This window comes from Carassius carassius, chromosome 43, assembly GCF_963082965.1.
Source record: "Carassius carassius chromosome 43, fCarCar2.1, whole genome shotgun sequence".
Lineage (NCBI taxonomy): Eukaryota > Metazoa > Chordata > Actinopteri > Cypriniformes > Cyprinidae > Carassius > Carassius carassius.
Genome location: NC_081797.1, coordinates 2,783,824 through 2,798,069, shown reverse-complemented (window position 1 = coordinate 2,798,069; position 14,246 = coordinate 2,783,824). Strand labels below are relative to the sequence as shown.

The 14,246-nt window shown below is 36.4% G+C and overlaps 1 protein-coding gene across 1 annotated transcript in view; it reads left to right on the top strand.

Moving 5' to 3' along the window:
- Positions 1–10,804, top strand: part of kcnq1.2 (potassium voltage-gated channel, KQT-like subfamily, member 1.2) — a 148,109-nt gene extending 137,305 nt beyond the window's left edge. The window contains exon 20 of the mRNA XM_059536641.1: positions 9,835–10,804. Coding sequence (XP_059392624.1) covers positions 9,835–9,987 — 153 coding nt within the window. The 3' untranslated portion in view covers positions 9,988–10,804. The remainder of the gene's footprint in view (positions 1–9,834) is intronic.
- The last annotated feature ends 3,442 nt before the right edge of the window (positions 10,805–14,246 follow it).

Here is a 14,246-nt window from a genome sequence, read left to right as displayed (position 1 = left end):
AAAAAAATTAAGAGTTGTTATTACTGAAAATCACAGCAAACATTGATTCTTGTGTTTTGTAAACGAATGTGATGCAATTTTTTTTTCAGTCTTCAAATTTTTATTTTGTCTAATCTAATGCTAAAATTAATTTAGTTTTTGTTTGTGCAATATTGTATTTTTGGTTAAAACTGAATAAAATTTTAGTCTGTACTTCACATAAATCATATAACCATATATATATAGTCAGTAGGGGTGTAACGGTACGCAAAAATCACGGTTCGGTACGTACCTCGGTTTTAAAGTCACGGTTCGGTTCATTTTCGGTACAGTAAGGGAAAGAAATGCAAACATTAAACTGCAGGTTGTTTATTACTATAAACTTTTTTTAAATACTTTTTAATAAAATATATATAAAATAAAAAAAGAATAAGAAATAAAATACTGCTGCAAAGTTCTCCACTAAATAAAATACTCTGTCTCAAACCAATATCATATAATAAAATATAATGAAAAATATAAATAAATAACTATGATTACAGTGCAGCATTACCAATCCCAGCGTGTAGGCCTGTTCATATTTAAAAAAATATATATAACTTTTCCAAAGTGTAAAGTGCAGCATGAAGAGTTTCAGTTTTTAGACCTGCTCAGATTTCGTTATTGCGTTGGACTGATCTGAATTAAGAGCAAAGGTCTGTTTAAATGCCGACGGGAACTGCGTTTGAATTACAATCGTTTTTTTCCTAGTTGTAGTGATGTTCACACTCGCATGATGCCTTTTGAAAACCTTAGGCCGGTGACACACTGGCATATTGCACCTGTCAAACACCGTCAATACTGTTGACGGTGTCCTTTATCAGTAGGCTTTATATTTATGTTCAACATGAAGTATAGATATTGTAGTCGTGAAGACAAGATCCTGGTCTGTCGGCGGTCTCCCTCTATGTCACCTACAGTAGCAGCAGCGTGCCAGCGCCGCGTCAGGCACGATTCTGGTGTGTAAAGACACAGAAAACGCGAAGCAGCCGTCACGCAACTGACCTGCAGCAGAAACGCCACGCTCACGCCACGCAGTCAGTGTGTCACCGGCTTAGAATCAGCTGCAGGGCGGGATTTGCGCTGAACGCGGAGACTTCCACCACTTAATATGTTCTTTTGGAAACACGAAAATGTACCTATGTTCTGCACACAAAATATTGCATTCGGTCATTCGGTACACACGTGCACCGTACCGAAAGCCCTGTACCGAAACGGTCCGGTACGAATACACGTACCGTTACACCCCTAATAGTCAGTATATTATATGATTATAATATAATGGTCTGTTTTGCTCATTTTAATTTTTTTATTCAAACAAATTGTGTTGGAATTATTATAATTTTTTTTTTTAGGTGATCTCTTCCTTTGACAACTGATCTGTATATTGTAGGTCTGGAAGTTACGGTTGCCCTCCCATCTTCTGTCCTCTCGTCTGATTGTTTTCACTCTGTCTGTCCATTGTGCAGCCGGGCGTCTGATGTACGGTAGAGCGAGCGGTGAGTGTGTGAGTGAGAGGTGTGTGTTCTGCATGAGACTGTCACTCCTCATGAGTGAAACGGAGAAACAAAAGCAGCTTTGAGAGATTAAGCTGCGCCGCGGCCCCCAGGAACGCTTCTGGACGCCGTGTAGCGGCACGTGGCAAAGACCTTGATACTTATCATGTGCGTCAGGTGCTGCTGACACACTTCCTGCTCTAGAAAACAGGCCTCCCTCCTTTCTTCATTCTCTCATTCTTTGACCTTCTTTCGTTCAGGGACAAGGTCAAAAACGTATGAAATTTGCCACATTTATTAGTGAGGGTGTCATGGTGCCCTGGTTTATAGGTCTATCTATCAAGAACATTTAGTCTTTCTTTGAAAATGACATTTAAATTTAATTCTCAAAATGTTAAATATTTTTAATTCTACCTGTAATTTGAACAGAATGCTTGATTCTCAGCTCTGAATGATGCACAACCCCGCTGGCCATTATGTGTGTGGTTTGTTTTAAGCTATTCATTATATTGTTCTCAATAAACCCAATGAATATGTGTATGAATATGCTGAATATGCTCAAAGGACAGATGAAGTGCATGCACTCGGGGGTGTTTAGTGATGTCAGGTGTGTAGTCTGGGGTCCCTGCATGTGTTGGGGACAGCTGTCCTCGTATCACATGTCTTCACAGCCCTCCATACAGGCAGAAAACATGTCCATGTCTGAGCAGCCGTCAAAAGCTCAAAGTTACACACATCCAGCATTGAAAATACTTCATCTGAACTGGCTTGTAACAGTTAGTAGTAAAGTTCAGTGTGTGCATCGGCCTGGAGTCTGTCATCGTGATGGAAATTCAGCTTTATAAAAATGTAAAACCTAAAGTGTAGTTAAGCACACAATCTTTCTGCACACATTTAACATCCGTCCAGCACAGGTTGACTCGTGTGAAGTGCTGAATGTGAGTTTTAGTGACCTGAGCGAGTGCACAGAAACGCCCTTTACCCAAGATGAATGAGTCTGTTTAAGCTTGGCACATACAGTATGTTCTTTGTGCTTGAAAAAGGAAGAAAAAAAAAACACAGACTGTAGAGAGAGAGTGAGAGGGAGAGAGAGAGAGAGAGAGAGAGAGACAGAGGGAGAGAGAGGGAGAGGGAGAGAGAGAGAGAGACAGACAGAGAGGGGGAGAGAGAGAGAGACAGAGAGAGAGAGAGAGAGACAGAGATAGAGAGTAATGTTGTAGGATAGTTGAAGGCAGTGAAAGAAGTGAAAAAAGATAAATGAAACAAGTAAAGCACAGGGATTTGGTTAAATCAACAATGAAAGTGGGTAGAAAAGAAAGAAAGAAAGAAAGAAAGAAAGAAAGAAAGAGAAAGAAAGAAAATGAATAGATAGATAGATAGATAGATAGATAGATAGATAGATAGATAGATAGATAGATAGATAGATAGATAGATAGATAGATAGATAGATAGATTACCAGCTAAAAATGGACATCAGGTGCAAGACGCCTCAGAAATCTTGTCATGAATGACCTCAGTCCAGGCATGTAACAGACATCTGCAGTCTTTAGTGTGTTTTTAGTGTCTTGTGAATAAACCAGCTGCTTTGAGGCTCCAACCAAGTTTCTCTTGGTCGCTAACAGTTTCTTCAGGCATTTTTGCAATATTAAGCTCGGGCTACACTCCAGCCTCCAGGCTGACATGTGAAGACACGGCAGAAACAAGCCAACGCTTCATCAGCGGCTCAACCCCAGAGCTCTTATCAGCACAATGAATGAACATAGCTCATAGAGATTCAATTCTTCTTTTTGGGGAGATGATTATTTTCATTATTATTATTTTATCATTTCATCTGCAGGAGAAGAAAATCCAGTTGGCAAAACTATTAACTACTATTTAGCAGAGATGGGACCAAGTCACACATGTGCAAGTCTCAAGTAAGTCTCAACTCTTAACCTTCAAGTCTCAAGTAAGTCCCAAGTATTTTTTTTTTGGGCAAGTCAAGTCAAGTCAAGTCACAAGTTATGTCAAGTCAAGTCAAGTCCTGTAGTAAGTCAAGTCAAGTCCAAGTCAAGTCACAAGTTATGTCAAGTCAAGTCAAGTCCTGTAGTAAGTCAAGTCAAGTCAAGTCACAAGTTATGTCAAGTCAAGTCAAGTCCTGTAGTAAGTCAAGTCCAAGTCAAGTCAAGTCAAGTCAAGTCAAGTCAAGTCACAAGTTATGTCAAGTCAAGTCAAGTCCTGTAGTAAGTCAAGTCAAGTCAAGTCCAAGTCAAGTCACAAGTTATGTCAAGTCAAGTCAAGTCCTGTAGTAAGTCAAGTCAAGTCAAGTCACAAGTTATGTCAAGTCAAGTCAAGTCCTGTAGTAAGTCAAGTCAAGTCAAGTCAAGTCCTGTAGTAAGTCAAGTCAAGTCAAGTCACAAGTTATGTCAAGTCAAGTCAAGTCCTGTAGTAAGTCAAGTCAAGTCAAGTCAAGTCACAAGTTATGTCAAGTCAAGTCAAGTCCTGTAGTAAGTCAAGTCCAAGTCAAGTCAAGTCAAGTCAAGTCAAGTCACAAGTTATGTCAAGTCAAGTCAAGTCCTGTAGTAAGTCAAGTCAAGTCAAGTCAAGTCAAGTCCTGTAGTAAGTCAAGTCAAGTCAAGTCACAAGTTATGTCAAGTCAAGTCAAGTCCTGTAGTAAGTCAAGTCAAGTCCAAGTCAAGTCACCTTATTATTGTAATATTACCTGCAGAATCTGATCTTAATAAAGTTAAAAGACAAGATATAAGTAACTGTCAGTAAATTAAAATAATTTGGATTTGCATTGTAAATACTTATGTTCAGTAAAAATTAAATCAAACAAAATTGTAACTTCACAAAATTATTTATTTTTCACTTCTGCCAACAGTGTTTGAAATGTTTTACATTTTCAACATTGAGTCCATAAAACAAATAACAGCTAAACATCCAACAGACTCCTCTCTGAACACCTCTCTCTCTCTTTCTAACACGACGTGACGTGACATTCAGCCAAGTATTTAAGCATTCAGCCTTCAGCCAAGCATTCAGCCAACCCATACTCAGAATTCATGCTCTGCATTTAACCCATCCGAAGTGCACACACACGGAGCAGTGAACACACACACACACTGTAAGCACACACCCGGAGCAGTGGGCAGCCATTTATGCTGCGGCGCCCGGGGAGCAGTTGGGGGTTCGGTGCCTTGCTCAAGGGCACCTAAGTCGTGGTATTGAAGGTGGAGAGAGAACTGTACATGCACTCCCCCCACCCACAATTCCTGCCGGCCCGGGACTCGAACTCACAACCTTTCGATTGGGAGTCCGACTCTCTAACCATTAGGCCACAACTTCCCCTCAAGTTCAAGTTGCTTTATTGGCATGACATTTGAGTTACAGTATTGCCAAAACATTTAGATACAGAATAAAATCTAAAATATGATAACAATAAAATACAATACAATAAAAATAGCAGCAGCAGATAATATTTCTAATATTAATAATAGTAATTATATACAATTAAGAATATCAAATAAAACAGTTGAATACAATAAATTATCCCTTTCGTATGGTGTGTATGGTGTATAAATATTTAGCAGCTATTGTGACTGCCGTCTCATTCTCTCCAAGTATATAGAGTAGTTTCTCCGAGTCATTTAGAGACAAGAATGAAGGATTCAAAGCTTCAAACTGTGGGAAGAATGTTTCTCTTGTAGTGCTGTATTTGGGACAGACAAGAAGGAAGTGTTTCTCATCCTCTGTTTGATTCAGCTCACAGTGTTTGTCTCTCTTCTCTCGGTAGCCAGGATCTTTAATGTCTACCAATCTCTATTTCCAAATCATGATCACTGAGTCGGTATTTTAAAAGGATTTGTCTTTCTTTTAATTGCTTGAGTGATAAGTAATTTGCCAGTTTTGTGGTTCTGTTTAGGGCCGAATAACATTGGAGTTTGGTTTGGAGCTCAAATTCATTTTTTCATTTTTCATCATAATTATACTTCAGATTTTTGTCAATTAGTTTCTGAATGTTGGGGTTGTGATTGGAGTTAGACTCAGTTTGGGTTTCCTTCATCAGGTGAAGCACGAGTGTGTTTCTCTCTCTCTCTCTCTCTCTCTCACACACACACACACACACACACACTCTCTCTCTCTCTCTCAGAGTATATCCGTAAGTCATTACCTCTATTACAAGGTATTGCACTTGCAAAATATAAGATTCGAGAGAGTCTTGTCTGCAAGCCGAGCACGATGTGGCCTATCCCACCATGTATGCGCCACCGGTATGCGCGCTCATAATGGAAGCAACGCGGTCAACTTTTCAGAGAGCCGCAAGCGCACCGCAGGTCATGTGACAAGAACCAATCAATCAGCTTCATCCTTTCCTGTAACAACGTTGAAAGCTCAGACAAGATGAAGGAACAGCTGATCATAGCTGTATATGGATTGCCATTTTGAAATAAATTTAGTAGCAGAACTACTGCAAGCGATTTTTAGTGCTGCAAATCCATTTATCCTTTGCTCTTCATGGAGAGAGCGCGTCATGGTTGCTTAGCAACGGCAGACGCCTCAGGGGCGCAACTGCCCGAGCGCTTTGAAAACAAGGAGAAAGCGGCGCGCCTAGCGATTTCCACTCGTTTTTAGGCGCGAATTATTGACGACAAAAGCGATGAATAATCAGCTGAGTAATCAATTTTATTTTTAAAAATAATGTATATATTTTATATTCAAACTGAAAACATGATGTGATTAACACTCAAGTCATTCAAGTCATCCTGTCTCAAGTCAAGTCAAGTCCCGAGTCTTTAACTTCCAAGTCCGAGTCAAGTCTCAAGTATTTTATTTTTTGTCAAGTCAAGTCACAAGTCATAAAAATAGCGACTCGAGTCGACTCGAGTCCAAGTCACCAAGTCACAAGTCCCCATGTCTGCTATTTAGCTGAGGAAAATGCAATGTAGCATTGCAACAGTGGATCCTCTGCAGTGAATGGGTGCCGTCAGAATGAGAGTCCAAACAGCTGATAAAAACATCACAATAATCCACACCACTCCAGTTAATGACGTGAAGTGAAAAGCTGCATGTTTGTAAGAAACAGATCAATCAAGATGTTTTAAACTTCAAACCATTGCTTCTGGTCAAAATATGAATCCATAATCCATAATAACACTTCCTCCAGTGAAAAAAGTCCATCTCTTGTTGCCTTTTCAACGTCAAAATCCTCCCACATACACTACCAGTCAAAGGTTTTTGAACAGTCAGACGTTTAATGTCTTATAAAGAAGTCTCTTCTGCTCACAAAATCTGCATTTATTTGATCCAAAGTACACAAAAGCATCAAAATTCTGAAATATTTGTACTATTTAAAATATATGCTTTCTATTTGAATATATTTTCAAATGTAATTTATTCCTGTGATTTCAAAACTGATTTTAGCATCATTATTTCAGCCATTATGTCCATCATTAATGATCGTTCAGAAATCATTATAATATTCTGATTTGCTGCTCAAAAATCTTTCATTATTATTATTAAGTTGCAAAAAGAATTTTTGTAGAATTTTTTTTTTCAGATTTCTTGATGAATAGAAAGTTCAGAAGAACAGCATTTATCTAAAAAAAAAATCTTTGGTAACATTATAAATGTCTTTATCATCACTTTTGAACCATTTAAAGCATCCTTGCTAAATAAAAGTATTAATTTATATTAATTCTTACCCCCCCCCCCCCCCCCACAAAAAAAATTATCCTGGCTAATAATGTTACTAAAGCTTTTTTTTTTTAAAGATAAATGGTGATCTTTTGATCTTTTCATGAGCAGAAAATCATCATATTAGAATGATTTCTGAAGATCATGTGACACTGAAGACTGGAGGAATGATGCTGAAAATACAGCTGCGCATCACAGAAATAAATTACATCTTAAAATATATTCAAATAGAAAGCAGCTATTTTAAATAGTAAAAATATTTCAAAATATTACTACTTTTGCTGTATTTTGGATCAAATAAATGCAGGCTTGGTGAGCAGAAGAGACTTCTTTAAGATACGTTAAATATCTTAGTGTTCAAAATCTTTTGACTGGTAGTGTACTTGTTTAGAGAGCTTTATACCCTCTTGGCTTGTAAACAGTGCTTGATCTGTTCATATTTTTCTCCTGATTCAGATAAGACAACTTTTTCCCCCGAGGAAGCATATTACAGATTACAGATTCATATTTTGTCCAGAAGCAATAGTTTGAAGTTAAAAACGTCTTGATGAAGTAGTTTCTTTACTGATTGACTGGAGTGGTGTGGATTATTGTGGTGTTTTATCAGCTGTTTGGACTCTCATTCTGACGGCACCCATTCACTTCCATTGCTGAGCAAGTCATGGAATCCTACATTTCTCCAAATCTGATTTTCAGCACATTGTCAGCAAATTCTAATTTTTTGGGTGAACTATTCCTTTAATAACTAATTAATAGGTTAGATGACACGCACGACTGGTTTTTCTGCACTTGAAACGTCAGTTTTGCGGGAGAAAACAAGCACCTTTGCTTTTTGTTCTTGCTTCCATTGGTGGTGATTTGGCTGTAAAACGTCAAGCCCACGGCCTGTTCTCAGAGCAGTTTATCAAACACTAAAGTTTGCGAGGTGAATTTGCAGTCCAAGCACAATTTCTGTGGCTGTTTTAGAGTTGTTTTTCCTGGGGTCTCCACGGGTCAACGTGCTCCGGCTCCACAGACCAGAGGAATTCCTAATCTGAGCGCAGCGCCTCGCTTGGGAATGCAGATAATGCCGTAGATTATCAATGACATGTTTATGGTTCAGATTTATATTTCCCCTCTAACAGGCAGTGAATGCTCCTTTTCTTTATGAAACTATATTTATGTGGGCTCGCAGTGAAACGGTGTTTCTGTTGAGCACAGACCTTCACGTGGCTTGTGTTGGCGTTTCAGGTTACTGACGGCCTGCTTTTGTTTTGTGTGTGTGCTAGACAGTTAAATGATGACTAGCGAGGGCTCATAAACTGGGTATTTTAAGTAGCCATCTGAAATGAATGACCCATTCTGAAAGAAAAACACATGCATGAAGAGTTGTTTCTGAGAATTTGTATTAATGTCACAATATTGTTTGATGTGTGCTATTCTTGTCACCTATGTTCTGACCTTTTCGCAAAATGCATTTGATTTGGGATATACAAGTATTTATTTAAATATACTTAAAAGCATCCTGACTGGGTGAATTTTACGAAGCACGTCCAGGTCATAGATCACAGGTCACGTCCAGGCCTTTAAATTAGTGTTACATGATTGTAAAAGTCAAAGTCTTGAAGATAGAAAATGAAAAAGAAGTAAGAAATAATATGAAAGTAATGAAAATCATATGAAGTATCCAATATAAGAATGAATGAATGAATAACCAATATGGTGCAAATACAATGTATCTCATAAGAAATTATTTTGCATTAAGACCATTAAAACAATTTGCATTTTAATGCAATTATTATAGTTAACTAAAACCATTTAAGAATAAATTGAATTAAAAATGTAAAACTGAAATGTCCTTACTTGAAATAAAATAAACTTTAACTGATGTAAAAATGTTACTTATTTTATTCCAGCAAGTTACCAGAGCAACATTTCACATTTTCATTTAGTTTAACTTGATGCATTAAAATAACTAAAACTAAAACTGAAAGAAAAATTAATAAAAACAAAATAAACATTTTATTTCAGTTATAAGTTTGTGTGTGTGTGTATTTTTAAACATATACAATTATTAAATAACAACAAAATTATTAATATAAGTATATATATATAAATTTAAGAATAAATATTTAAGTAAAATTAAAATGAAAACAGAAAATATTATTTATTTAATTCAAAAAGATATATTATAAAGTGTAAACATCAATATAGTAATCGTTGCATTCTAATTTAAATTAAAACAAAAATATTACAATAATGAAAAAGTAATGGCAAATGTCAATGCAAAATTAATTAAATAAATGATTTATTATTATTATTATTTATTTTCTATGATAGAATTACGACCACAAGATTCGCTTAATGTACTTCAAAAGGTCTTTTTAATTCTTTTTCATTGAGCAATACGTGCCTTCAGTGTAAACAATAATGTTTTGTTAGAAATAATCTTCTGAGAAACGCACATCTCTGAGTGCACTTTAGCCTGATTTTCTTTCTTTAAGGGTTAAACAATCTGAGGTTAAGTGCATTACTGGAGCACAATGGTGATTGTTCGTGGATTAACCCCTTGCACAGTTTTTTTAGTCAGTAGCCCGTTACAGCGCACCACCCAAAACCCAGCAAAACAGCTTCCTTTCTCAGCTCAATGTCTCTTTGTTTGTAGGTGCTTCAGATGGACGTGAAGTTGGAGAACGTCCTGAAGATCCTGACGGAGCATTTCCAGCCCAAACCAGAGCTGCTGCAGAAACCCTGCGAGTACAGCTCTCGAGTCACCGTCATGAAGCGGCTGGGCGTCAGCTTGGACGAGAGCCAGTGACCCGCTACCAACAGAACTCGTGCATTGTGGGAAGCACGGTCCGAGAGGAAGAACGTGCATTTCCTGTTTCTGTCTAGGAAGTGAACAGGCGACGAAGAAGACCTGGATGTCCCTCAGAATCTCCTCAACTGTCCGTCTCTAGTCATTCGATGGGTTTTATGGTCCCCGAGGGACTCGAGCGCTGGTGTTTGGAGTCTGTGGGACCCGTTTCGGACGGTTTTCTTCGCAAACCCAGAACAAAGGTTGAAATCATAAATCTCATTTCCAACCACAACACCATCCAGAGCCCGCAGGAACATGAACACGTTGATGTATGTTTCTTGTAGGGCTTATCAAAATAGCAAAACACCCATGATAGATCCTAATGAAGTGTAATAGTGCGCTGAGACGGTTGCTGGTGCTCAGACGAGAGCCAGGATTCCCAACAGCCGATCTGTCAGCGCTTTTTCCCTCTGTTCGCTTGAGAGAATCTCTGAAAATTAAACGTCGAAAGAGGGGAAAAGCGGTTCATTTTCAGAAACCGCAAAGCCGTTTTAAGGAAGGATCTGGCGTGAATCCGTTTATCCACCAAACATGTTCGTCTGTTGGCCGTTTGCCTAGTGCTGAATTAACATAGAGGGGTTTTGTAAAGCAAAAAGCCACAGAGTATGTCACAGTGATGGGTGTTTTTACTCCTAAAACCATTGTGAAATCACTGCAGCTTGGTTATTGCTTTAATGAAATGCCGATGACAGCAATATGGGGAAAAAATATGGAAATGCTCAATAATAGTTGATAAAGAACAGAATAACCATTTTCATGTACACTACAATTCCAAAGCTTGCAGGATTTTTAAAATGTTTTGAAAGTCTTTTTTTGCTCAGCATGGCTGCATTTATTCAGTCAGTAAGGTTTTTTAAATGTTATTACAATATAAAAGAACTGTTTGAATATATTTAAAACTGTAATTTATTCCTGTGATGTGCAACTGGATTTTCAGCATCATTACGTTAGTCTTCAGTGTCACATGATCTTCAGAAAGCAGTCTGATTTGATTTGCTGCTCAAGAAACATTTCTGATTATTATCAGTGTTGAAAACAGTTAGACTTTTTGTGGGAATTGGATTATATATTTTCTTTGTTTGCCAGATTTCTTTGGTGATTAGAATGTTTAAACGAACAGCGTTTATTTGAAATATGCCTCTTTTGCAACATTAGAAAACAATTTGATCAATTCAATACGCCCTTGCTGAATAAAAATATTCATTTCTTGAAACAAAAGCAAGTCGTACTGACCCAGGATTTTGAACGGAAGTGTAATCAACATAATATTTATATATTATAAAAAACATTTTTAAAATTTGAATGTAACATTACTGTATAAATATTATATATAATAAAAATTCCGCCAAAAAAAAAGATATATATATATATGCATTCATGGGTGTCTATTTAATTATTAAAATATATTTTAACACTTACCCTTAATTTATCTACACATCAGGAGCTGAAACCTGAAGAAAATAGAGTTTTACGGCTAGATAAGCTTGTATTTTTGTCTTGGAAATGAGTTTTACTCCTGCTGCTGACACAACTGTACAGTTTTATAATGAAAACGCCATGTAAATATTGTAGCAATGCCTTATATTTATGTCCATGTAGTGCTGATGGTTTGGATTCATATTGTGCTGGAATGATAAACTGTGATCTGTTGTCATCATCCGCTCCAGAGAACTGTGGTGTAAATAAAATTGCATTCTGGCACCACGTGAGAGTACCTGTCACATGTCAAGTGTTAACGACTCAAGCGAGGTGGAGACAGTGAAGATGACATGTTTCCATTGGCTTCCTTCTCTTCAGTTCTCCGCACCTTCTCCTCATTCGAAGGCCAAAGTATACAGTCTGGTTACAGGCCGTAAAGATCTGTACGTTTGCTTTTGTCTCGCTGACGGGACCTTGAAAGAGAAGCGAGTCGTCTACAGGCTTTCATCTGACAGTCTGTGTGCTTTGAGAAGCCGTTTGATGTCGGAGAGCTCGAGCGTCCGCTGTTGGAAAAGCATTAGGGATGCACACGGCGAGCAAACCAGCACGAAGCACATGGGCCCGGCTGATGATTGATCTTTCAAGGCTAAAACATCATATTTATATTCTCATATTTCCTTCTTTCGCGCTCAAAGGTCTAAGAATATACTGTGATTATTGCATTCCTGCGAGCGTTCGGTGTAGGATTTTCTTCTTCATTCAGGAATTGCTTGTACATTTCATAAAGGAACAGGAAGTAGCTTTGAATTAAATGCAAAATTGTACTGAAATAGTAGTTTGTTCAGTAATCTTTATTTATATAGACAACTAGTGTATGTTCATTTATGAAGCTAAACCAGCAGATTTTTATGTTTCATTGTCAGTTTACCTTTATTTCAGGCATCTTTTATGTTTTTTTTATATATATATATATATTTTTTTTTTTTTTTTTTTTTTTTTTTAATTTTTACAACTTTTTTTAATAATGTGTTTTTATAATTTTTTTTTTTTTTGAACAATTTGTTTATTGAGATGTAACAAATTATGGCAATATATTACAACAATATAATACAATTAAATTGTTAGATCTCTTTTTATATAATAACAATAAAATAAACGACAAAGGAAAAAAAAAACATTTAAAAATTCTGAAATTATATATATATATATTAAAAAAAAAAATTAAATTTTTTTAAAAAAGGGTCACAGGTCAGTTCAGATAGATACAGACTAAAAGGAGTTGAAAATAGTCATACAAGAAGCAATCATTATATAAAAAGGGGTATTTTAGAGAAAAACAGTAAAACATGACTAAAAGTTTGGCAGTAATGAAATTTAGGTGGGAATAGGCTAAGAATCAAGATATTTTATCTCTTTTAACCTCACTCATTTTATTACTAAAACTGGAATTTGAAATAAAGGATATAAAGGGTTGTTTTATAATATATTTAATATTTTTATTTTGATCTAATATAATATATATAATTTTAGTAAGTTTTGGAAATTTTGTTGTTTCATCTTTTTACTATTTTCTTTTAAATGTCTCTTATTAGTTTCTGTTTTAGTTATTTTAGTGCATCAAGTTCAAATTAAATTAAACTGGTTAATGATGGCTAGCTGAAATCAAATCATTTTAATATTTTTTATATATATTTTTAGTGAACGTTTATTTTAGTACCATGGTTTTAGTATTTTTATACTTTATTTTTTATAAATTTTTAAACAATATATAATTTTATAATATATTTAGAATAATATTTAAATTTTTTATTTTATAATGTATTTGTGAGCCTGGACCACATAACATTTTTTTTTACAATTAAATAATATTTTTATTGATGTATGGTTTGTTGAGGATACAACTATTTGACAATCTGGAATCTGAGCGTGCAAATAAATCTAAATATTAAGAAAATCAGCTTTGAAGTTGTCCAAATGAATTCTTAGCAATGCATATTTTATGCAATGCAAAAATTATGTTTTGATATATTTACAGTAGGAAATTTACAAAATATCTTCATGGAAAATGATCTTTACTTAATATACTACTGATTGTTGTCACAAAAGAAAAATCCATAATTTTAACCCATACAATGTATTTTTGGCTATTGCTACAAATATACCCCAGAGACATCAGACTGCTTTTGTGCTTCAGGGACACAATTTATCTTTCATCTTTTGTTTGAATTTTTGTTTTAGCTAACGATGATAACGCTGCTGCTATGTCAGGTTTTCCACTCCTGTAGGTTGAGTGTTAAAACAGAAGTTCGCCAAAAGCCCAGCCACCTCCTCCATAACGGGGTCTGTTTGACCTGATGACAGGCCTGAGCCGTGTGCCCATTACTGGGGGGCCACCTGTGGCCCCAGGGCCCGTGAGGAGCTGTGGTGCCCTATGAAAGCAGATATTGGGATGAACAGGTGTGTGGTGGGGGACGGGGGCAGCTGCGCCTCGTGGCTTCTAGAAATAGCAGCGAGCAGCAAACAGTTGCATCGTCGGCTGTTGTGTTTGACCGAGGGGCAGCGGTGACCCCTCCATCAGTCCAGAGTTTACATTTATATTTACTCATTTAGCAGACGCTTTTATTTAAAGCAACTTACAAACGAGGAATTCAACAGATTCATCATAAAGAGGCAAACAAACACAAGAAGTGCTCAAAATACAATGTTTCAGAGTTGCTGTCCCTTTTCTTGAAAGATAAAGGCGAATTTTAAACAACCAAATTCAAAGCCTTAAAAAGAAATTATATATACATTTTAAA